This window comes from Antechinus flavipes, chromosome 2, assembly GCF_016432865.1.
Source record: "Antechinus flavipes isolate AdamAnt ecotype Samford, QLD, Australia chromosome 2, AdamAnt_v2, whole genome shotgun sequence".
Taxonomy (NCBI): Eukaryota; Metazoa; Chordata; class Mammalia; order Dasyuromorphia; family Dasyuridae; genus Antechinus; species Antechinus flavipes.
Window position 1 is genome coordinate 160,125,507 of NC_067399.1, and position 25,734 is coordinate 160,151,240.

Genomic DNA, 25,734 nt, shown 5'->3' on the forward strand with positions numbered 1-25,734 from the left:
ACCAGATATAGATCAGAATGGCTAGAGATGGCCCTGGATGCAGTGGGAGATCTTGGCCTTTTTAAGCTAACTTTTTAAGATTTCTAACAGGTCTCAGTTTAACTTAGACAATCACCCATTCAATGATTAAGGCTAAGTAAGAAAGAAATGAAGCAAAGAATGGCCTTTTTCATTTAGTTAGGAAAAAAATCAACCTGGGAGGGTAAGACCTCAGGACTTGTGGCCAGAACAGAAACAGATGCTATTTACATTCACTCCAAGTCCATGAGGACCCCAAACCAGTATCTATCTATGTGTATGGGAGAAAGGTACATGAACATTCCTTCTGTTAAATTGTTAAATACAGGTTTCTTGTTCAGATTTATTATAACCAAATTTTACTATCCCTTAAGTTTTAGAAAAATTTTTGTTTTACTTATTAAGTTTGATAATTTGATAATATATCTTGATAAATTTGATAATTCGATTTAAAAATTTGAAAATTATGACTTTTTATTATGGCTTTTATTTAAACTATTCTCAAGCTTTCTGACCTACAGGAAGAGTATAGAGAATTACTATTTTGGAGAAAGAGTATCATAGAGTCTGATATAATGACTAGTAGACCAAACTTGGAGTCAGGAAGCCCTGGGTTCAGATCTTACCTTTGACTCATACTCACTATGTGACTTTGGGCAAGTCAGCTAATTTCTTGGTATTCTAGGCAAGCTTCTAAGACTTTAAGTTGCTAACAAGTTGCCAGTCTTCATTGGTTGAGAGTGTGAATGAAATTATAGATCTGGACAGATACAGACAGACATATAAATAGAAAAGAGAGCTAGAAAGACTATCAATTCTTTGGGAGTAGGGACTATTTCATTCATCTCAGCATGTAAAATTCTTGGAACATAGTAGGAGCTTAATAAATGCTTGAGATATATGTTTGTGTGTGTGTGTACATGTTACATACACACACACATACACACACACACACATATTGTTCAGTCATTTTCACTAGTGCCCAATTCTTTCTGATCCCATTTAGGATGTTCCTGGAAAAGATACCAGAGTGTTTTTCCATTTCCTTCTGCAGCTCATTTTATAGATGAGGAAACTGAGGCAAACAAAATCAAATAACTTGTCCAGAGTCATTCAACTAGTCAGTGTCTGAGGCCTGATTTCAAATTAGGAAGGTGACTTTTTTTAACTTTAGACCAAGTCCACTTTAGTCATAGTACCACTTAGCTGCCCTGTATGTATATATAGATTTATCTATATTTCTGTAGCCTGAGGATATAATCATAGCTAATTACCTGACCTATAAATCCTAGCCAAAATGAAACACAGTTTTCTTTTATAAATGTACTTATGTCTTTTATCTGTTAGGAAGTTAGAGATCAATCTTACATCCCTTTTAATTCCAAGTGGTGAAACTATGGTTGAAAACTATGAAGTATTCTATTTTAAGAAAATTTTGATGCAAAGATTTTTTTCATAATTGTCCAACTCCCTTTTAACATAATTGCTTTGATTTTATAAATGCAAAACCTCGTTAATTTGTAATTGAAATGATCTCTTTTCTCTTATTTGGTTAGGAATTCTTCTCCTAGCCATAACTGTTAAAGAGATTTGGCTTTCTTCTAATTTTTTTATGGTGTGATCTTTTATATTCTGTCACATTTCTATTTTAAATTTATTGTTTCATATTGTATAAAATATTGGTCTAAACCTAATTCCTGCCAAATCCCTCCCATTTTGCTAATAGTTCTTTTCAAATTGAGAGTCATTTTTCTCCCAATTAAGTTATGTTCCTAGATTATTATTGGGTGATGGGATTGAGTTTTGTTATTTCTGATTCACACTTAGACCATCACTTTTTAAGATCAGTATTAAATAGCTTTGTTGATTATTGTTTTGAGGGCAGAATTCCTTAATTTATATATTTTTTCAAGATTTCCCTTGATATTATAAGTTTTTTATTCCTTTGAATTAATTGTTATCATTTTATCTAGCTCTATGAGGTATCCCCTTGGAAGCTAGATTTTTTAAAACATTATCTCCCTTGAAATTCTAGAGCTTTCTTTAAATGATTTGCTACTTTTACCTACCTCAACAATATATCTCCTTGGTAGACTGATTTTTATAGGACTGAAGATGTAAATTAATTTCTTTTTTAAAAAATTATTTTATTTTTTCTGGTTTTATATATATATCTATATATATAAACTTTTTAAAATACACATTTCTTTATGAATCATTTTGGTACAGAAAAATCAAAACAAAAGGGAAAAACCACAAAGGGAAAAAAAGACAGAAAAAAGAAGTGAACATATAGTATGTGTGATTTACATTCAGTCTCCATGATTCTTTTTCTGGATGCAGATGGCGTTTTTTATCCAAAATTTATTCGGATTGACTTGGATCACTGAAGCACTAGAAAAACCAAGTCTTTCATAGTAGATCATCCACATACTTGTTATTACTGTGTACAATGTGTTGCTGGTTTTGCTTGTTTTCCTCAGCATCAGTTCATGTAAATCTTTCCAGGCCTTTCTAAAGTCAGCTTGTTTACCATTTTTTATAGAATCATAATATTCTATTATCTTTATATACCACAACTTATTTAGTCATTCCCCGATTGATAGGCATCTACTCATTTTCCAATTCTTTGCTACCACAAAAAGAGCTACTATGAACATTTTTGCACATGTGGGTCCTTTTCCCTCCTTTATGATTTCCTTGGGATAGACTCAATAGTGACACTGCTGGGTCAAAGGGTATGCATAGTGTGATAGATCTTTGGGCATAATTCCAAATTGTTCTTCATAATGGTTGCATCATTTTACAATTCCATCAACAATGCATCAGTGTCCTAGTTTTCCCACATCTCCTCCAACACTTATCAGTATCTTTTCCTATCATCTTAGCCAATCTGAGAGGTGTAAGGTGGTACCTCAGAATTGCTTTAATTTGTATTTCCCTGATCAATAGTAATTGTACATTAATTTCAATATTTTATTTTATTATACTGGCATGGCTTAGCTATAAACAGTGACTATACTTCCAATTATTTAAATCTTTATTTCTTTGTGGAATATTTTATAATAATATATATTCAGGTCTTGTGTGTATTGTTAGATTGACTCCAAAATATTTTATGAATTTTGTAGTTATTTAGAATGAGACACCCTTTTCTGATATTTCTTCTGGGTTTTAGTGTTGCTTATATAGAAATGTTGATTTTTGTGGGTTTGTCTTCTAACCATTTACTTTATTAAAATTGTTAATTGTCTCAATTTCATTGCTATGCCATGTTATCTGCAGAGAAATATAATTTTGTTTTGTCTTTGCCATAATTTGTGCCATTAACTCTTCTCTTGTCTTATTGCTATCATTAGCAATAGTGTTAGCTATTTTTGTTAATAAAAATAGCTAATATTTACATATCAATTTAAGATTTACAAAGTACTTTATATCTCTTTTCTCATTTGATCCTCATAGCCACATTGAGAGTTGTGTTCTTATATCAATTTTATTAATGAGAAAAAATAATCCTGAGAGAGGTTAAGTGAGAGAGATTAAGTTTTTTCTACTAATTTTTCCTTTTACTATTAGCATCTAAGCATATATTTGATTGAGAGCTGAGGAATTTTTTTTCAGTTTTGAAAGATTTTTATCCGAAAGAACTTGCCAAATACCACTATTTAAGGAAACTCTTTCCCCTTCCCTTAGTTTTACATATTCTAAAACAGTGGTTGTATGTTTCAGGACTCCTGGAGGTACTGGATACTAAAATATTTTAATTTCTAATATAGTAGATATCAATAGATATATCATCTCCCTAAACAAGAACTTTTTGTGGGAGGAATCTTCAATATTTTTTAAGAGAATAAAAGATTCCTTAGACCAAAAAGTTTCTTAACTGATGCTGTAGAACTATGTCAAATAACAGCATTTAAAGTGGTTAAAAAAATATTTTCAATTTATACCAGGAATGTAGGGCTGGTTCAATATTAGGAAAACTATTAGCATAATCGACTATACCAATAACCAACCAAACAAAAACCATATGATCATCTCAATAGATGCAGAAAAAGCATTTGATAAAATCCAACATCCATTCCTAATAAAAACACTTGAGAGCATAGGAATAAATAGACTTTTCCTTAAAATAGTCAGGAGCATATATTTAAAACCGTCAGTAAACATCATATGCAATGGGGAAAAACTGGACCCTTTCCCAGTAAGATCTGGAGTGAAGCAAGGTTGCTCACTATCACCATTATTATTCAGTATTGTATTAGAAACACTAGCCTCTGCAATAAGAGTCGAGAAAGAGATTAAAGGAATTAGAGTAGGCAATGAGGAAATCAAACTATCACTCTTTGCAGATGATATGATGGTATACCTAGAGAACCCCAGAGATTCTACTAAAAAGCTATTAGAAATAATTCATAACTTTAGCAAAGTAGCAGGATACAAACTAAATCCCCATAAATCCTCAGCATTTTTATACATCACCAACAAAATCCAACAGCAAGAGAAACAAAGAGAAATTCCATTCAGAATAACTGTTGATACCATAAAATATTTGGGAATCTATCTACCAAAGAAAAGTCAGGAATTATATGAGCAAAATTACAAAAAAACTTTCCACACAAATAAAGTCAGACTTAAATAATTGGAAAAATATTAAGTGCTCTTGGATAGGCCGAGAGAATATAATAAAGATGACAATACTTCCTAAACTAATCTATTTATTTAGTGTTATACCAATCAGACTTCCAAGAAAATATTTTAATGATCTAGAAAAAATAACAAAATTCATATGGAACAATAAAAAGTCGAGAATCTCAAGGGAATTAATGGAAAAAAAATCAAATGAAGGTGGCCTAGCTGTACCTGATCTAAAATTATATTATAAAGCAGCAGTCACCAAAACCATTTGGTATTGGCTAAGAAACAGATTAATTGATCAGTGGAATAGGTTAGGTTCACAAGACAGAATAGTCAACTATAGCAATCTAGTGTTTGACAAACCCAAAGATCCTAACTTTTGGGATAAGAATTCATTATTTGATAAAAACTGCTGGGATAACTGGAAATTAGTATGGCAGAAATTAGGCATGGACCCACACTTAACACCATATACTAAGATAAGATCAAAATGGGTCCATGACCTAGGCATAAAGAACAAGATTATAAATAAATTAGAGGAACATAGGATAGTTTATCTCTCAGACTTGTGGAGGAGAAAGAAATTTGTGACCAAAGATGAACTAGAGACTATTACCTATCACAAAATAGAAAATTTTGATTATATCAAATTAAAAAGCCTTTGTACAAACAAAACTAATGCAAACAAGATTAGAAGGGAAGCAACAAACTGGGAAGATATCTTCACAGTTAAAGGTTCTGATAAAGGCCTCATTTCCAAAATATATAGAGAACTGACTCAAATTTATAAAAAATCAAGCCATTCTCCAATTGATAAATGGTCAAAGGATATGAACAGACAATTTTCAGATGATAAAATTGAAACTATTACCACTCATATGAAAGAGTGTTCCAAATTATTATTGATCAGAGAAATGTAAATTAAGACAACTCTGAGATATCACTACACACCTGTCAGATTGGCTAAGATGACAGGAAAAAATAATGAGGAATGTTGGAGGGGATGCGGAAAAACTGGGACACTGATGCATTGTTGGTGGAGTTGTGAATGAATCCAACCATTCTGGAGAGCAATCTGGAATTATGCCCAAAAAGTTATCAAATTGTGCATACCCTTTGATCCAATAGTGTTTCTATTGGGCTTATCTCCCAAAGAAATATTAAAGAAGGGAAAGGGATCTGTATGTGCCAAAATGTTTGTGGCAGCCCTGTTTGTAGTGGCTAGAAACTGGAAATTGAATGGATGCCCATCAATTGGAGAATGGCTGGGTAAATTGTGGTATATGAATGTTATGGAATATTATTGTTCTGTAAGAAATGACCAGCAGGATGAATACAGAGAGGCTTGGAGAGACTTCCATGAACTGATGCTAAGTGAAATGAGCAGAACCAGGAGATCACTTTACACTTCAACAACGATATTGTATGAGGATGTATTCTGATGGAAGTGGATTTCTTTGACAAAGACTCAGTTTCAATTGATAAATGATGGACAGAAGCAGCTACACCCAAAGAAAGAACACTGGGAAACAAATGTGAACTATTTGCATTTTTGTTTTTCTTCCCGGGTTATTTTTACCTTCTGAATCCAATTCTCCCCGTGCAACAAGAGAAATGTTCGGTTCTGGAAACATATATTGTATCTAGGATAAATTGCAACATATTTAACATATATAGGAATGCTTGCCATCTGGGGGAGGGGGTGGAAAGAGGGAGGGGAAAAAATCGGAACAGAAGCGAGTGCAAGGGATAATGTAAAAAAATTACCCTGGCATGGATTCTGTCAATAAAAAGTTATTATAAAATAAAATTTAAAAAAATATTTTCAGTGGCAAACACAGGAAAATAGAGCATTTTGAAGTTGATAGCCACATAAAACCCACCTGTCCTAATGATGAAAGACAATTATTTTTTATTTAAAAGTGCTATATAGCAGCTCTTTTTTTTTTTTCTGGTGGCAAAGAATTGGAAAATGAGTAGATATACATCAATTGGGAAATGACTGAATACATTATGATATATTGTGAGAATTAACTACAGTTAAGTTTCCACAGAACAGTTAAAATTCAGTTTCTCAGAAACCTTGAGCAGACAATGGGAAATGCTGAAAAGCTAAGTTTCCACAGAAAGTTGTAAGCCTCAAAGTAATGTAAGATAATAAGTATAACTGACCAATGAGCTTCCAGAAGAGAGACTCACTTGGCTGCAAACTTTTGATAAAGATGTTTAGGCTAGAAACTGGTTCAAACTGACCAAGTTCAAGGACTGGGAAAAGGCTTTTCTTTATTTAGTTGCTTGATGAGCCTCATGCTTATTAAGCTAACACACCCTGAATAGAATTAGAATCTCATTAGCAGAACATGGGATGTATGACAAGGGAGAGGGAACATATTTAGGAGTAGCATATAAGAAATGATGTAATTCTAAGGGGAACTAACCAATTCAATCTTTGGGAGTAAGGAACTGCAACTAACTGTCGGCATAAAGCTTGTCTGCTTCTATTCCTAGTGCTTGCTCCCTCTTCCCATCAGAGGGGTGGAGTCTGTCCAATTCCTCTGAACTTTCTCTCTCAGTAAAATTTCTTTGTTACCTGACTTTCAGAGTCAGCTTGTTTCTAACAATATGAAAGTAATGGAATATTATTGTGCTATTAAAAATGATGAACAAGAGGATAGATCACCAGCCCTGAAATCAGGAGGACTTGAGTTCAAATCCGGTCTTAGATACTTAACACTTCCTAGCTGTGTGACCCTGCGCAAGTCACTTAATCCTAATTGCCTCAGCAAAAAAAAAAAAAGAAAGAAAGAAAGAAAAAAAAATGAACAGGCCAATTTTAGAAAGATCTGGAAAGATTTACACAAGCTGATGCTGAGCAAAACAAGCAGAACCAGGAAAACATTGTACACAATAAACAGGAAGAATGTGTGAGGATTAACTATGAAAGGCTTGATTCTTCTCAGCAGTTAAAGGATCCAAGGCAATCCCAATAAACTTTGAATGGAAAATACCATCTGCATCCAGAGTGAGCTATGGATACTGAATGTAAGTTAACATATGCTATGTTTACTTTATTTTTGCTTCTATTTTTTTCTTTCTCGCATATTTTTCCCTTTTGTTCTGATTTTTCTCCATCAACATGATTCATAAGGAAATTATGACCACAAAAGGACTAGCGAATATTATAAAAGGCAAAATGGGCAACTTTGATTACATTAAATTAAAAAGTTATGAAGCAGTTAGGTGGTGCAGTGGATAGAGCACCAGCCCTGAAGTCAGGAGAATCTGAGTTCAAAACTGGTCTCAGATACTCAACAATTCCTACTATGTGATCCTGGACAAGTCAATTAACCTCAATTGCTTCAGCAAAAAAAGAAAGAAAGAAAGAAAAATTAAAAAGTTTTTGCACAAATAAAACCAACAGAAACAAGATTAAAAGGGAAGTACAAAGCTGGGGAAAAATCTTTTTTTAATTATTATAGCTTTTTATTTACAAAACATAGGCATGGGTAATTTTTCAGCACTGACCCTTGCAAAATCTTTTGTTCCAAATTGTCTCCTTCTTCCCCCTACCCCTTCCCCTAGATGGCAAGTATTCCAATACATGTTAAAATATATGTTAAATCCAATATACACATACATATCCATACAGTTATCTTGCTGCACAAGAAAAATTGGATCTATAAAGAAAAAAAACTGAGAAGGAAAACAAAATGAAAACAAACAATAACAGAAAAAGTGAAAATACCATGTTGTTATCCACACTCAGTTCCCATAGTCCTCTCTCTAGGTGTCAATGGCTCTCCTCTTTACTGAACAATTAGAACTGGTTTGAATCAGTTCATTGTTGAAGAGAGCCATGTCCATCAGAATTGATCTTTGTATATTCTTGTTGATGTGTACAATGATCTTCTCGTTCTGCTCATTTCACTTAACATCAGTTTATGTAAGTCTCTCCAGGCCTCTCTAAAATCATCCTGCTGATCATTTCTTACAGAACAATAATATTTCATAGAATTCATATACCATAATTTGTTCAGCCCTTCTCCAATTGATGGGCATCCACTCAGTTTCCAATTTCTAGCCACTACAAACAGGACTGCCACAAACATTTTTGCACAAGTGGGTCCCATTCCTTCCTTTAAGATCTCTTTGGGATATAAACCCAATAGAAACACTGCTGGGTCAAAGGATATGCACAGTTTGATAACTTTTTGAGCACAGTTCCAAATTGCTCTTCAGAATAGTTGAATTCATTCACAATTCCACCAACAATGTATCAGTGCCCCAATGGGAAAAAATCTTTATAGCCAATGTTTTGATAAAGGTCTTAATATGTAAATCACTGTGTCAAATTTTTAAGAATACATGTCATTCCCCAATTGATAAATGGTTGAAAGATATGAACAATTTTCAGATGATGAAATTAAAGCTATCTATACTTATGTGAAAAAGTGCTTTAAATCACTATTGATTAGAGAAATGCAAATTAAAACAATTCTGAGGTATCCCTTCACACCTCTCTGATTGGCTAAAATGACTGGCAAAGATGATGATAAATGTAATGCATTGTTGGTGGAGTTGTGAATCTGAAACTATGCCCAAAGGACTATAAAATTATGCATATCATTTGACCCAGCAATGCCATTACTGGGTTTGTATCTCAAGGAAATAAAGGAGAGAAAAAGACCCACATGTGCAAAAATGTTTGTGCCAGCTCTTTTTGTGAAAACAAAGAATTGGGAAATGAGTAGATGGCCATAAATTTGGAATGGCTGAACAAGTTCCGATATATGGAAATAATGGAATATTATTTTTTTATAAAAAATGATGAACAAACTGATTTTAGAAAGGCCTGGAAAGATTTACATGAACTGATGCTGAGCGAAACAAGCAGAACCAGGAATATATTGTTGTATATAATAGTAGCAAGACTATATGATGATTAACTATGAAAGGCTTGGTTTTTCTTAGTAATTCAGTGATCCAAAGTAATCCCAATAGACAGAAAAATGTCATTTCTATCTAGAAAAGGAACTAAGGAGGCTGAGTATAAATCAACACATGCTATGTTCACTCCTTTTTTTTAATCTCTCCCATGGTTTTTTTTTTTTGCTCTGATTTTTCTCTTCCAACATGATTCATAAAGCAATGTATTTGAAAATATAATATAACAGAAAGTTATTATTTAAATAAAATAAAATGAAAAGGCATGTCTGATTCCTTAGAGGAACTTTTTTAAAATCTCAGATATCCTTTAAAACTCTGGGGAAATTCCTATTCTGTTCCTCTCCTTAGGGATATCCATTGGAGCAGTAGCTGCAACTTTTATAACAGGATCATCTCATGTCCCTTCCTCCAAATTGTAGTCACTATTTTCCAGTGTGGATTTGGATCTAAAGCCATTCCTTTCCTGAGGCCAGCAATAGTGCTTCTTTCTGTTTAAACTATTAACTTCCCTATCTCTTATTCTGGTTCATCCCCCCCAAAAAAAAAAAATGTGTTTAAAGATATGATGGCTGACACTGTATGAGGGCTTTGATTATTATTTTGTTGAATTGTTTGCCTAAAACAATACATTATTCTTTATTTCTAAGCATAAGGGAATTTGCCTTTCCTGTGGAACTGGAAACCCTGCTCCCTTTAAGCATTGTGTGACCTGTGAGAGTCCTCTGCCAGAAACACATGTGGTAAGTTCAATGCATAATTGATTCAAGCTTGCTTGATCTTAAAATTGCATTGTTGTTAAGAAGTAAAAGCTTTGGCACAATTTCCCCAGATTTTAAGAAAGCTGTACTACCAGATTAAGACTTCTGCTTTCAGTTTGGAACTATGCTCAAAAAGCTATCAAACTGTGCATACCCTTTGACCCAGCAGTGTTACTATTGGGCTTATACCCAAAGAGATCATAAAGAAGGGAAAGGGACCTGTATGTGCCAAAATGTTTGTGGCAGCCCTGTTTGTAGTGGCTAGAAGCTGGAAAATGAATGGATGCCCATCAATTGGGGAATGGCTGGGTAAATTGTAGTATATGAATGTTATGGAATATTATTATTCTGTAAGAAATGACCAACAGGATGATTTCAGAAAAGCCTGGAGAGACTTACATGAATTGATGCTGAGTGAAATGAGAAGAATCAGAAGATCATTATGTAATTCACCAACAATACTATATGATAATCAATTCTGATGTGCAAGGGCATCTTCAACAATGAGATATGAACCAAATTAGTTCCAATAGAGCAGTAATGAACTGAACTAGCTACGTCCAGGGAAAGAACTCTGGGAGATGACTATGAACCACTACATAGAATTACCAATCCCTCTATTTTTGTCCTCCTGCATTTTTGATTTCCTTCACAGGCTAATTGTACACTATTTCAAAGTCCAACTCTTTTTATGCAGCAAAATAACTGTTTGGACACGTATACATATATTGTATTTAACTTATACTTTAACATATTTAACATGTATTGGTCAACCTGATATCTGGGGGAAGGAGTGGGAGGAAGGAGGGAAAAAGTTGGAACAAAAGGATTTGCATCTGTCAGTGCTGAAAAATTACCTATGCCTATAACTTGTAAATAAAAAGTTATAATAAAAAAAAACTTATGCTTTCCCCCAAATAATACATGGACACCTAATTTTACATTGACTTTTGGTAGCCTACAAGAGAGCCAACTTTAGAGGAAATTCAACCCACCTCTTGAAAAGGAATTGCTCTTTGCCCTTGTGCCTCTCCAGAAAAGCAGTAGGGGCCAGAAGGGAATTTCTCTTTTTCTTCTTGAAAAAGACCATTGGCTATGGTATTTTGCATTGGAGCTACTCTCCCAGTATTAAAAATCAAACTGAACACTGAGCAGAGAGGTAGAAGTGACTCTAAAGACAGTGATCCTGAAGAAGTATCAGATAAATAAAGTACTAAGTGGGAGAGCGCTTCACAGTGTGAAACCTCATGAGATATTTATCACAGCCACAAAAGATGCCATTTATTATATGAAATGGATCATGGGCTAAATCAGGTATGGTTTATTTTCTTTTTTTAAATAATATTATGATACCTTCTTCATTGTACTGTAGGGGCACAACTAGCCAAACAGTGGTCTTGCTTTCCTCACACACAAGGCCCCATCTCTTGCTTGGTATCTTTCCACTGGCTATTCCTCATGTGTGAGAGGCTAGTCCTCTTCATCACCATTCCTGCCTCCAAGGCTCAGTGCAAATCCCCCTTTTCCAAAGGCTCTTCCCCTCTGTAATTATCTTGTATCTCCTCTTATGTACCTTGTATTTACGTTTTCTCTCCCATATTAGAAGGAAGCTGCCCAGTGTCACCACAGCTCCCCAGGTTTCTGAGTGCTGATCTAGGGGACCACCCTTCTCTCTGCCTTTGGCAGCTTGTCCTTCTGCTTGATGTCTGTTCCCAAACATTCTACAATTCTCTGGGCATGCTCAATGCGTTTCTTCTCAAAAACATGGCAATTGGCATCTTGTGAAGTTGCTTTGTTCTTAAATTGTCAAACATTTGTCAACATTGAGGCCCAGCCAAGTATGAACATCAAAAGAGGGTAAAATTTGTGCTTTAGGAAAATCCATTTTGAGAACTCAGTGAAGATAGGGGGCTTGTGACAAGGAAGCAGATTAGGATGCTGCAGTCCTAGTGCAGACCAGAGGTAATGAGGTCCTGAATTAGGATGGTGATGGTGTGAACAGACAAAAGGGGCCGCACATAGTTGAAAGATGCTGAGGAAATGGAAAAAGGATTTGGAAACTGATTATATATGTAAGGATACTGAGAATGAGGAGTTAAGGGTGACCTTGCGGTGTGGGACCAAAGTGATTAGAAAGTGATACCTTTGATAGAAATAAAAAGTTTGGAAAGTCAGAGATGGATGAAAATGTAATGGGTCTGATTTGGACATTTGAGCTGCTGACTGGATGGAGTTGGAGTTCGAAATGTCCAACACACAAGTGATGGTATGGAACTTGAGCTCAAGAGACTAGGTCTGTGTGATGTTATGTTTTGTTTCTGGGTATAGACAGATATCTACATAGAAATAGATATAGCTATAAGTTTACATGCAGAGAGACAGCCCAGGAGAAAGAAAGATTTTTTTTTTTTTTAATAATAAATTTTATTTTATTTAATAATAACTTCGCATTGACAGAATCCATGCCAGGATAATTTCTACACGACATTATCCCTTGCAATCACTTATGTTTCGTTTTTTCCCCCGCCCTCCCTCCTCCCCCCCCCCAGGATGGCAAGCAGTCCTATATATGCTAAACATGTTGCAGTATATCCTAGATACAATACATATTTGCAGAACCAAACAGTTCTCTTGTTGCACAGGGAGAATTGGATTCAGAAGGTAAAAATAACTCGGGAAGAAAATCAAAAATGCAAATAGTTCACATTCATTTCCCAGTATTCCTTCTTTGGGTGTAGCTGTTTCTGTCCATCATTTCTCCAATGAAACTCAGTTAAGTCTCTTTGTCAGAGAAATCCACTTCCATCAGAATACATCCTCATACAATATCGTTGTCGAAGTGTATAATGATCTCCTGGTTCTGCTCATCTCACTTAGCATCAGTCCATGTAGGTCTCTCCAAGCCTCTCTGTATTCATCCTGCTGGTCATTCCTTACAGAACAATAATATTCCATAACATTCATATACCACAATTTACCCAGCCATTCTCCAATTGATGGGCATCCATTCATTTTCCAGTTTCTAGCCACTACAAACAGGGCTGCTACAAACATTTTGGCACATATAGGTCCCCTTCCCTTTTTTAGTATCTCTTTGGGGTATAAGCCCAATAGAAACACTGTTGGATCAAAGGGTATGCACAGTTTGATAACTTTTTGGGCATAATTCCAGATCGCTCTCCAGAATGGCTGGATTCGTTCACAACTCCACCAACAATGCATCAATGTCCCTGTTTTCCCGCATCCCCTCCAACATTCATCCAGGAGAAAGAAAGATTGAGAGATCTGAGAGTTATTGCCATAGAGATGGTATTAGAATTCACAGGAGCTGATGGGATCATCAAATGAGAGAACTTATAAAGAAAAGCTAAGAGGATCTAGAGTTTGGGGGTACACCCATATTCAGAGAACTTAGTTTTTACTGGTCCTGCTATTATTAGTAGTGCTCCTGCCTTCAGACATGACTTATTTTTTCTAAAAATTGTTTTCCTGTGGCTAGAAACTGGAAAATGAATGGATGCCCATCAATTGGAGAATGGCTGGGTAAATTGTGGTATATGAATGTTATGGAATATTATTGCTCTGTAAGGAATGACCAGCAGGATGAATACAGAGAGGCTTGAAGAGACCTACATGGACTGATGCTAAGTGAGATGAGCAGAACCAGGAGATCATTATACACTTCGACAACGATATTGTATGAGGATGTATTCTGATGGAAGTGGATTTCTCTGACAAAGAGACTTAACTGAGTTTCATTGGAGAAATGATGGACAAACAGCTACACCCAAAGAAGGAACACTGGGAAATGAATGTGAACTATTTGCATTTTTGATTTTCTTCCCGAGTTATTTTTACCTTCTGAATCCAATTCTCCCTGTGCAACAAGAGAACTGTTCGGTTCTGCAAATATGTATTGTATCTAGGATATACTGCAACATATTTAACATATATAGGACTGCTTGCCATCCTGGGGGGGGGGGAGGAGGGAGGGAGGGGAAAAAACGAAACATAAGTGATTGCAAGGGATAATGTCATATAAAAATTATCCTGGCATGGATTCTGTCAATACAAAGTTATTATTAAATAAAATAAAATTTAAAAAAAAATCTCCCTCCCCAACAATTAAAAATAAAAAAAATAAAAATAATAAAAATTGTTTTCCTTCAAATCTACTATGGGAAGACAGTAGGAAGAATAATTTCCTGAGCAGACTACCTCAGCAAAACTAAGGCCCATTCACAACTTTCCCCCCTCCCCACCAGAGGCTGCTAAATAAAGCTGTGTAAGAATAGTTTCAATCCACATTGTTCTCTACTTTAAGAAATCTCTAAGAATAAGAATCTGGATTGTATCTCTTATTCAACATTGAACCCCCATTTTTCCCTAGGGAAGGTCTCAGCCACAGTATATTTTACTTCTCTCTCTGTGTGTGCTTCTCACTGTGTCCCTTACTGGGGTTTGTCCTTTGTTCTCATCTTGTCCTGAGCTGCCTTTAAGAGAGGCAATAGATGAGTAAAGCAGTGGCTGCCCACAACTTTAACAGCAGCCTTAAGGACTAGGTGAACAGTATAGGCGTGCAAGTAAACTTTAAAGAAACAGAGCTAAGCTTTGGGGGAGACTCATGATCTCCCTGGGAAGTGAGAGAGAAAATGGAATCACCTTGTATCTGCCTACCAGGACAAATTCAACAAAAGCAAGATCTGTCCAGACAAGCCTCAATATTGGCTCAAGGCCCAGGACAGACCCCGCTCAGGATCTGGTATGGGTGATTCCATTGCCACAGCTATTATTTCTGCTTCCATAGTAATTGGATCTGTCCAGTTTTTTACTCATCTTTTGCAAGTACTGCTGGGCCCCCAGTGCTGCTTGCTTTCTTGTCTACGTGGTTACAAGCAAAGGTGGGCATGGTTTTGTGCCCATACCTCCATTCTATTTGTACCTATATTTTTTTGAATCTCTTTTCATGAAGTTTCTGCCTTTCTCTACCTTTTAAGAATGGGAGAAAAGCTAGCCTTTCAGTCACATCTCAGTGACTCTTTAGGAGCTTAAACAGGAATTTTTTTCCCCACTAATGAGCATATCATCTTTACAAACAGCAGTAGCATCAGGTTATCTTTTTACAATTGCTATGCTGAAAAAATTAGAAGTGGTATATATTGAATTGCAGTGGATATGGGCTTTTACAAAGTAAGCCTTTTCTAGTTTAAATTAATTTTCTGTTAAAAAAAAGACTTGGGGACTTACCTTTTTAGTGTTCCCCCTTTCTTAACATTACTGACAAGTAGCTAAAATGGCAGCCAATATTATAAGAAAAACTTGTTCTGTTTTGAAGACCATGACCAATTGTTGACCATATTTGGAGTGAGTTTTCTTCTCTGAAAATAATCTGTGATTATTCCACATATTATTTCCATTATTTCCAAGCCATATAATTTCCTTGCCTCAGAGTTGCCTCAGAGAATTATAATATGGATTGTGATGATTAGAGTATTTAAGAAATCAAATATTAGTTGATGGAACTGACTATTTTTAATAAACTGATCATTTGGAGAAATAACTTAATATGGACATATAAATATAAACATAGTTCATGTGTTGTATTTTCATGAATTTGCTATATAAGGTGGAATTTTTTTTAGATTGAGATTAAAATTGTAAACCACAATTTTAGTGGGTAAATTTATGTTTAGGATGATATTTTAGTGATTTTAAAAATAAATCAGCTCATTATTGTGCCTTCTTCCAAGGAATAGGAGAAATATGACAGGTTGGAAAGTAGTAAGAATAAATAATTCTGCTTTCTGTGACTGATCTCTGAGTAGTCAATTTGGGTAGGTCTTTTTGTCCCAAACAATACTATCTTCCAGAGATTTTTTAACTTGTCCACATTTTCAGAAATCTTTATATTGGCAGTAACATCTGCACTGAAGCTAATATATACCTTTTTAAAAGCCTAGAAGCAGATTTTTGGGAGGAGTTATTGAAAAATAAGGAATTATGTTTTCTATGACACTTTTTCATTGTCTTAGATTAAACAAAAGACATTAGTTACAGAAACCCATGGCATAAATCCCAAATGCCTCAGGAAACCTGTTTCTATCACAAATTTAGTGATTTGGGGTATCAGTCTTACAACTCACAACATAAAACTCTAATCATGCAACTCTAATACCAGACCATACAAGAAATATTTTAAAAATATACAGTAGTATGAGAAAACATGTAAGACTTTAAAAATATAAAGTAACAGAGAAGGTAATAAAATAATTAAAGTCATCAATTCATCATACGTAAATGGATATAGTCTCCTACACTTCCACAAAGGAGATGGATGGGATTAGAAACCTCTTGAGAAAAACTTATAACAAAGTAGATAAATCATCTCTCAGCAATTGGGCAGAGTAGTCTCTACTTTTCAGAAAGTCTTTCAGCTCAGTCTGGAAATCTAGGAAGTCTCTTGATTAGACTTCAAGCAGGATTCCTGGGTTTGGAGGATGCCATAGTAGTACCACTCCACCCTTCCTTCTGTCCTCTACTCTGAATGTGGTTTGCTTTTCCTTTTCTGTATTCTCTAACCCTTTCACCTACTTTTGGGGATACTTTTTATGGCCCTTGTTTTTATGACCAGACATGCCCCTTTCTAAGAAAATGTAGTCTAGAGAATTTCTATCTATAAGAAATGCTTTCCAAACTTCAAGCACTATGGGAAATTAAGTCCTGGTTTTGGTGGATCATGCATGTTCACTATGTTATCTTGCAGTTAAAAAAAAAAAAAGATACAGAGCCTGCAAATCATCCTGGGTGCACAAATAAACATAATACGTAAATATCTATAGCAAAGGGTGTTGTGTGTAGCCCAAAGGGAAGCCAAAATAAGTATCTCAAGCTCTTTCCTAGCTTTCTCAAGGGAGACTTTAATTCCTTCCAGAAGGAAAACATGAGATGGGACCAGAAACCAGCCAGTCTACTCTCCTCAGAGAGGAGTACTAGGCTAGAATTTATATCCATCTGCTTCCTGTTATGTTATTAAAGGAGGTAGTTTTTAGGTTCAAGCTAAACTCCTGATCAATCTTCATTGGTGAGAAAAAAGGAACTCCAAGCATTATATCAAAGACTTGACTTCCCCTCAATTTCAGATTTCACAATGAATTCATATAACAAATAGTAAGGAAATCTTAGATAAACAGAAATTAGAGAACATATACATACAAGAATATATACCAGACCATATGGATTGAAGGAGCTCTCCCATTGAGAATTAGGTGATTAATCAATCAAGAGAGAGAATTCCATATCTTACCCAAGAGAAATTTCCTGAAGTTTCTAACAATGAGAACATGATTGAAGTTCTATATGTCAGTTTCTTCCTAGAGACTTTCTCCTTTCATAACTTTGAAGAGAGATTAAAATATCTCTTTCCTTAATTGAAGACTATCTAGATCGCTCTTCTTTCCAATCTCACCAACTCTACCACCCTGTCTCTCAGTTTCAAAGCATTGATTTCTGCCAGTGAGAAGAGAATCTTATATTACAAAAACCAATTTAGGGTCTCAGGATATATTCCATTGATTATTTTAATAGCTTAATCATAATTATTCAAATTATCATGCATAGGTTTAATCTCAATATCTAAGCTTACTATAAATATATCTCTTGCTCTCCCACAAAAGAAAGAACAGTCTATCCTGTATATATCCTATTTTGAGTTATTAGCCAGAAATATTTCAGTGATGTATTCTTAGCTTTTCTGTATTGCTTCACTAAGTGTTATAGTTGCTTGGTTTTGGTTGTTTTATTGGTTAGGGGATAAATGAAGAAAATATTGTTTCTCTTTCTTAAAAATAATTTTATTTCTCTAGCCAATATTCACTGAAGAAGTAACTTTACCTCTTGTCAATCAGAAGGCAACAACCATTTTTTGTTCAAAATGTGGCCGTAAGAATCGTTGTGATGCACGTTTTTGTGACTGGTGTGGAGCTAAGGTATGTATATTCATTTCAGATTTCTTTATCCATGGTCTCTTTGAAGCTTACCCTGACAGATCCAGTATTTCTGCTCTATGGCCTTTATTAATCCCAAAATTATCTTCTTAGGATTATAGTAGGGACATTTATTTATTTACCCAATGTTTTCAAGGAAACTAAAGGGATAATTTTTTTTAAATTTCAGGGGGGAAATGAATTGCCTTTTTGATTGAATTAATAGTCATTAAAATCACTGGCTCTAGTAATCACTGTCAGAAAGTATGGTCTATTGGTATAGCCATTGGGAACTTTGAGTCACTTTGATATCAGAAAGTTCTATTCTATTATGGTATCTTCTCCAGGTATAGAGATAATCCTATGCTCTTGAAGATACTAGCAGAGCACAAGCTCTGGCAAGTCCTCAAGGCTCAGTTTCTGGGCCTTTCTTTCTCTCTCTCTCTCTCTCTCTCTCTCTCAGGACATATTGGTTGCAAAATGAAATTTTTTTGCATGATAATTCTCATGAGACTATTTACTATGTTGCAGAAGGTTATGATTTACATTGACAGAATGAGGACCGTACTGATAAAATCACAGATACTTGAAATTATAATGAGAAAAATCTTTTATTTTTCTAGCCTACTGTTCCTGCCTGCTATTCAATTTGTGCTAAATGTAGAGCTAGCAGTTATCCAAATGCTCGGTACTGTGGCTCTTGTGGTGAATATTTGGAACCCTTCACAAACATAGAATCTAGTAATGGTAAAGTAATGGAGAGTCTTTCTGAGGTAAGGTCTGTAAAAGATAATGCCACATAGATACTTTGGATTCTTTACATATATTCAGATTATTTGTGTACCATCTGTCAATGTATATCTGATTATTGTTCAAGATATTTATATGGGCTGAGGAAAATGTAAGATTGGAAAGGTAAGGGTGTGGATTATGAAGGGCCTTGAATGGGAGAGAATTTTACTTTTGGTCTTAGAAGTGATGGGGAGCCAGAGGAGTTAATTGAAGGTATGGATGTGGGGTGGTGCGTTAGAATTAACAATTTGGGAAGATCCCTTTGGCAACTGAGGTGGCCATACTGCAGTAGGGAAAGACTTGAAACAGGCTAACCTGTTAACCAATAGGCACTAATCAATAAATCAATAAACATTTATTAAGCACTTTCCTTATGCCAGGCATTGTCCTGAGTGCTGAGTATACAAAAAGAAGCAAAAGCCAGTCCCTTTCCTCAAAAGTACTTCATAGTATAATGGGGAAAGAACATACAAACAAATATATATACAAGACCAGCTATGTGCAGGGTAAATAGGAAATGATGAAGGAAAGGCCTGAGAATTAAGAGGGAGTGCGAAAAGCTTCCTTTCTCAGGTGCCATTTTAGTTGGAACTTAAAGGAAATTAAGAGTTAAAGGGGAGGAAAGAGAACATTCCAGATATGGGACAGCGAGAGATATGAGACAGCCTTGTTCTAAAATATGCTAGTGAGTGGTTGCAACTTGTCTTGCAAACAATATCCTAAGACCTTTACAATCTGTTGTTTTCCTAACAGCCATATTCATCTTCTTCTTTCATTGATTTAATGGCCACGTACACCTTTCTTTAATTTCTCTCTCTTAGGATTTTAGCATTTTCTTTTACTTATCTTGCTGCTCTAAATATATTTTCTACTCCATTTTTAAAAAACTCTTTTCTCTCAGTCTTTTTTCTTTCCTAACAACTGAATACTTCTCTTTCTCTTTCAGGATGAATTTTCTTCCGCTTTTCCTCCCTTTCTCCTAAAATTTAATCTCTGTCCTCCTTCTCAAGGCCAGAGTGCTCCAAATTATCTTCATGGTTTTTCTTTCCTATTTATTCAGCTTTTTTTATTAGTCCATTCTTCTCCTACTGTGATGACTGCGTATTTAAAATCAGCCGGGGTCAGGAATTCAGGTTAAGGGAAAAATCTTCAATCTTTATTCTCAGTAGAGGTGAAGAAAGCAATATGGGCAGATGCGAAAGGAAGCCAGCTAGCAGAGAGGGATCTGAGGTTAAGGGCGGTCGTGATAGCAACATGAGCAGCTGTGACAAGACGCCAGCCAGCAGTGTCTCTCTCCGCTTCCCTTTCAACTTCCCTGCCTCCACCCATCAAAATCGTCATTTCCTATACAACACATCAGGACTTGCACAAAGAGTGGGCGGGGCCATTCTTTCTCCATATATTAATAGAGTATGGTCCAATTACTATTTAGCCTCATGTGCTTGGGACCTCAGTGCATCAACTCGAGCCTCAGCCCATTACATCCTACTTCTTCTACAACCTCTCATAGATGATAGAAACAGTGCTGAAAGCAATTTAGAATTGACGTACTTGAATTCATAAGCGACTACCTGGGCATAATTTAGGCCTTTTTGGAAACTCTATTTTACCTAAAGAAATGTGGTACTTATATAACATTTAATGAACAAAAACACTTCTTAAATGATCAACAGAAAAGGGGTTAATGAAAACAAAGTAAAAAATTTAGACTATTTCATTTACTATTTTTCTCGGTTTATTTCATTCCCTGTTTTTCCCAATATCCTTCATATTCTATTATTTACTTTGACAGTTTCTTTTGTTCAGTGTTTATTTCTCTAGAAAAAGGGGTTTTCTTGCTTCTGAATGTAATTTTTATGTGAAGACTAGAGAAGTTAAGAAGACTAGAAAAATTAAATTTAATTTTTTACTTTTTTTCTATTTTGCTTCATAGTCTCAATCAACATGGCCATATTCTCCCAAAACAAAATCTAATATGCCAGAAAAGAAGGACAAAGGCACACAAACTATTGGCCTATTTTACCCATCAAACAAGTTATTTGTAAAAAAAGAAATGGATTTTCTTTCTCAAAAAGAAAGGCAGGAGAAGAGGAATGATCACAGGCCTCTGCTCACCGCCATCAGTCCTGGAAGAGGTGAAGTATAAGATATGAATTCTTTAGGGATCAGTGGGGACATTATTTTCTAGTATTTAAAAATATTTCCAGCTTTTTTTAAACCATTCCTTTTTCATAAGGTATTCTTATTTAACTGTTGTCAAATTGTAATTTAACAGACTTTAACTTGAATAGTCTGAATATCTCACAAATGTTTCCTGAAGAATTTATTGTTTTCTTTTTTATTTTCTTAGTTCAAGTTAGAGGGAACCTGTTATTATATTACTTATCGTCCTTTCGATTTATGATGATGTTTACATTTCTTTGGTCCCAATTTTGTGTTCCATGAAGGATTTGTTGGTACATTGAAAGACAATCATACTGGTTAACCTTTGATCAGGCAACTTTTCCTGAAAATATGTACAGCAGAGACTTACTTTCTCCTCTGCACCAGTACTTGCATTATTGTGAATCCCAGGACTCATTCCTGTTCCCTCCTTTTTGCCACGCTGTCTCTCAAAGTTGTAAACATAAACCAAAAGAAAATAGAGACATAAGGCTTTGAGCGTGCTTCTGGAAGTCACTTTGGACTAGCAGACCAAGTGAAAGCAATAGCCAGGTACTACAGTGCAGAGAGCCCTGGGCCTAAGATCAGGAAGACAGAGGATCACATTTGGCACTGGACAGTCACCAGCTTTGTGACCTTGGACAAGTCATTTGTGCCTTAATTTCCTCCTCTGCAAAATGGGGATAATGATAGCATGCACCTCACGGGATGGTTATGAGGACTTGTTAAGTCACTTAGCGCAGTGCTTGGCACATGTGAGACACTTAAATGCTTCTTACCTTCCTTTTCTTTCACTAACACCTTGTTCTCGAACCTCCTACAAAAGGTGTTCAGACACCAGGCTAAGCAAGAATCCTGTTTTTGAAATACTTTGCTTCTAATATATTCTATGTATCAACAATCTTGGGATAAGCAAAGGAACTGGTGTTAAGTATGAGTTCAGTCAGCACCCAAGCCTCAATTACCAGGAATATATTGATCATCTTAATATACCCATCTCCCTTCTTTCCCAATATATGCGGATTACCAAAGCAGACATCCTGTGTGTGTCTACTGACAAAGGAATATGGTAGTTAGGAGTTCCAAACAAGTAGCACTTCCACATCCTGTGACTAGCAACTCTATTTACTTCTTCCTAATCTTTGGAATGAGAGTTGAAGGCTGCCTATGTGAATACCTCCTTTCTCTCTACTTTTACTTCTTCCCATTACCCCATCTCTTTCTACCACAGTCCTTCCCCTTCTAAGTCTGATTATCAAATTTAATGGCCCTTTTGGACTTCTCTGTCACTGAACACTGTGGACCATCTTCTCTTATGGATGCTTGTTGATAACCCTGCTTTCTCTTGGATCTTCTCCTGCTTGCTCCTCTCTCTTTTGTTAAATCTTAATGCCTGTGATTTCTACTAATTAAGTGTATGCCACAAGGCTCTGCCCTGGACCCTCTTCTTTTTTCTTTCTATACTCTCTTCTGATAATCTCATCAACTTCCAGAGATTCAGTGTCTTTTTGAATCTATTTTTGGGTGCATCTCAGAAGTTTTCCTGTCATGTTGTTTGGTAAAAGTATCATTTCACGGTTTCTTCTTTGACCCATTAACTTTTTAGGATTAATTAAGGCTATTTAAATCTGAATTCTTTCTTCTTTTTTTTTTTAAAGGTAAAAAAGACATTTTTAATTAAAAGAGAAATACATATACACAGAAAGATTAAACAGGAGAGATGAAATATTTTAAACAAAACTAGGGTTTGGGAAGCGTTGCTTTTCCTTCCCACACATCTCAAAGATTCTGTGATAACTAGTACTTTTTTTATTTTATCTCTTGTTCTTCCAAAGTAATTTTTGGATAAGTGGAGCAAGCCTGAGGGCTGGGGCTGGCAGACTCTTGACTGGCTGGTGGCTGGGCCAGCTGGCACCTCTAATTACAGTACGATCTGCACCTGTGTCTACCAATCCTTTTAGTGGTATTCCATTCACATAAATAATGAGCATAGGTCGGTCATCTGTCACAGCTGCAGTCTAAAATATTCCTGGACTCTGCTGCTTGAAGTCAACATCTGGGCAACCATCCTCAGATTGTCTATCAGGGGTATGTAACAGTAAGCCTGATGCTACTACTTCTCCTGGTTGATAAATCACAGGTTCTCTACCTGTGTTAGTGACTGGGATATTAGCTACAAATTCCCCAGTTTCCCACATCAGTGTGTGGATGGCCACTGTTTTGTAAGCACCCTCAGGAGGTGAAATGGTCAAGCCTACTGTGTCCGGAGGCAAGGGATCCATAGGCTGGACAGGAATAGATTTCACCTCTCCAGGGGATATCTCAGTAGTCTCTACTGCATACAACTCTGTTTTTCCTAATTGCAATCCCCTTTTCCCCTCCGATTGCCTTTTGGCTAATTGATTGTGTAATCTCCTTCTTCCATCTGTTTGCCTTTTGGTTGATTGATCATATCTTACTATCGAATTTCTAAAGACTCTCTGAGTGTAACTTCGGCTGCCATCTTGCCCCACCTGGGGTCGTAAAGCTGGGCTCCGCCTCTCATTTCCCTGCAATCTACATTCAGAGGCCCAGTGAAAGTCTCCGTTACATTTTGGACATGGGGTTTTGGGTTTTATTCTCTCACCCTGTCTTCTCATTGTATCTCTGTATCTACATTGGGCTCTTGGATGTCCAACTTTTCCACAGTGAAAACATTGACGAATTTCTCTAGAAGTCCCTTGCCAAGAGGGACCCTGTCTTCCCATATTCATCATAGTTTGGGTATAATAAGCATTTGTGCCCACTGTGGCACAGCGTCTTATGATCTCCTCCAAAGGAGCATCTTTGTCTAGCCCCCATATAATTCTTTTTCAAACCTCATTGGCATTTTCCTTAGCCAAATGTCTAGTCATTATTTCTGTTGCTGCATTATCTCCAATGGTTCTTATTACAGCTGTTTGTAAACGTCCCACAAAATCTGCAAAAGGTTCATTGGGACCTTGCTCTATTTTTGTGAAAGCATTATTTCCATCTTTCTGTCCAGGGAGAGAATTCCAAGCTTTTATTGCAGCTTTAGAAACTTGCTCATCCACTGTTATGTGATAATAAATCTGTTCTAAACTCTCTGCATACTGACCTTCACCAGCTAGTTGGTCAAAAGTAATTTGTACAATAGCTCCTGTTTGCCTATTGCGTTGGGCTTGAATCCTACATAATTCATGAAACTCCGAAAGCCACAATAAATTTTGTCCTGGTTCTAGACATGTTCTCGCTATGGATTTCCAATCATTTGGGGTTAAGATTTCATAAGACAAATTATCCAGTAACATCTTCACATAAGATGATGTAGTCCCATAAAGAGTGCAACCCTTTTTCAAATCTTTAATTTTTTCCAAATTAAAAGGAGTATATCTTCTCCCTTTTTGACCTGAGGAGTTGAGCTCTTCAATCATAGGATATGCATTTATAAAATCAGATATATCTTCTCCTTCATTTTTTGCTTTAATTAATGCTTTTTATAATCTTGTTAAATTCCTGCTTTACAGGAGAAGCTGATTGTGTTTCTGTCTGTCTCCCTCCCCCTTGTTCCACCCATGAAGGGTTAATTGAGGGGGGAGGGTCATGAGATGTGGAATCACCTAATTCCTCCTACTGTGAAGTATCATACTCAGAATTGTAATTAACTCCATTCTCATCTGATTCATCCTCCTTTTCACCTAGTAAAGTTGGCACTTCTTCCTCCTGCACTTTCCTTTTCATCATTCTATCACTTAAATAACTTCTTATAGCCAATTGTATTACATTATATGTATTAATTATTGAGTTAGGCCCATTTTTATCATAGAATTGACAAAGATCCTCTCCAACCAATTTCCATTCATTTAGATCTAATTCCTTTTCCAGAGAGAAACAAGGACATATGTCCTTTACAGTTTGTAAAAGTTCAGTGATTTGCTGTAAACTTATAATTAAACCTTGGCTTTCCATAACTTTGACAATGCTCTCTAAACATTTTCCTTGAACAGAAACAGGCTGTTTTCTAAATATCTGTCCCATCTTAGCTGAAATTCTACTTTAACTCTTTTAACAAAATTTCTTTGTTGTACTCACTCTAATTTCTGGGTCAAGAAGACTTTTCCACTGGATCAGGATCAGACGCTTTTCCACTGGAATCAGGATCGTAGCTTTTCCACTGAAATCCACTGAGGGGTCTGTTTGTCCCACGTTGGGCGCCAAAATGTAGGAGTTCAAATGTTGGGTTCTTGTTCTTCTTTAAAATATTATAAAAGTTCTCTCTGAGTGCCTTCCCTGGAATCAGGATTTTGTCGGTCCCTGTTCGGGCGCCAAAATGTGGTGAGCTTTTTCTTCTCAAAACGCAGCCAGGTGATAAAAGTTCAGATCTTTTATTATCTCCAATATAGCCCGGTTAGCTTAGAGGCCTATCTCTCTGCTTG

At 35.8% G+C, this 25,734-nt stretch overlaps 1 protein-coding gene across 3 annotated transcripts in view; it reads left to right on the forward strand.

Annotated features, from left to right (window-relative positions):
- DZANK1 (double zinc ribbon and ankyrin repeat domains 1) overlaps positions 1-25,734 on the forward strand; it is a 137,574-nt gene that overhangs the window by 40,784 nt on the left and 71,056 nt on the right. For 2 of the 3 annotated variants that reach the window (XM_051975865.1, XM_051975866.1), the window contains exons 10-13: positions 10,251-10,343; positions 18,224-18,346; positions 18,967-19,116; positions 21,069-21,270. In XM_051975865.1, the coding sequence (XP_051831825.1) occupies positions 10,251-10,343; positions 18,224-18,346; positions 18,967-19,116; positions 21,069-21,270 (568 nt within the window). The remainder of the gene's footprint in view (positions 1-10,250; positions 10,344-18,223; positions 18,347-18,966; positions 19,117-21,068; positions 21,271-25,734) is intronic. The other variant, XM_051975867.1, reaches the window with a different exon arrangement.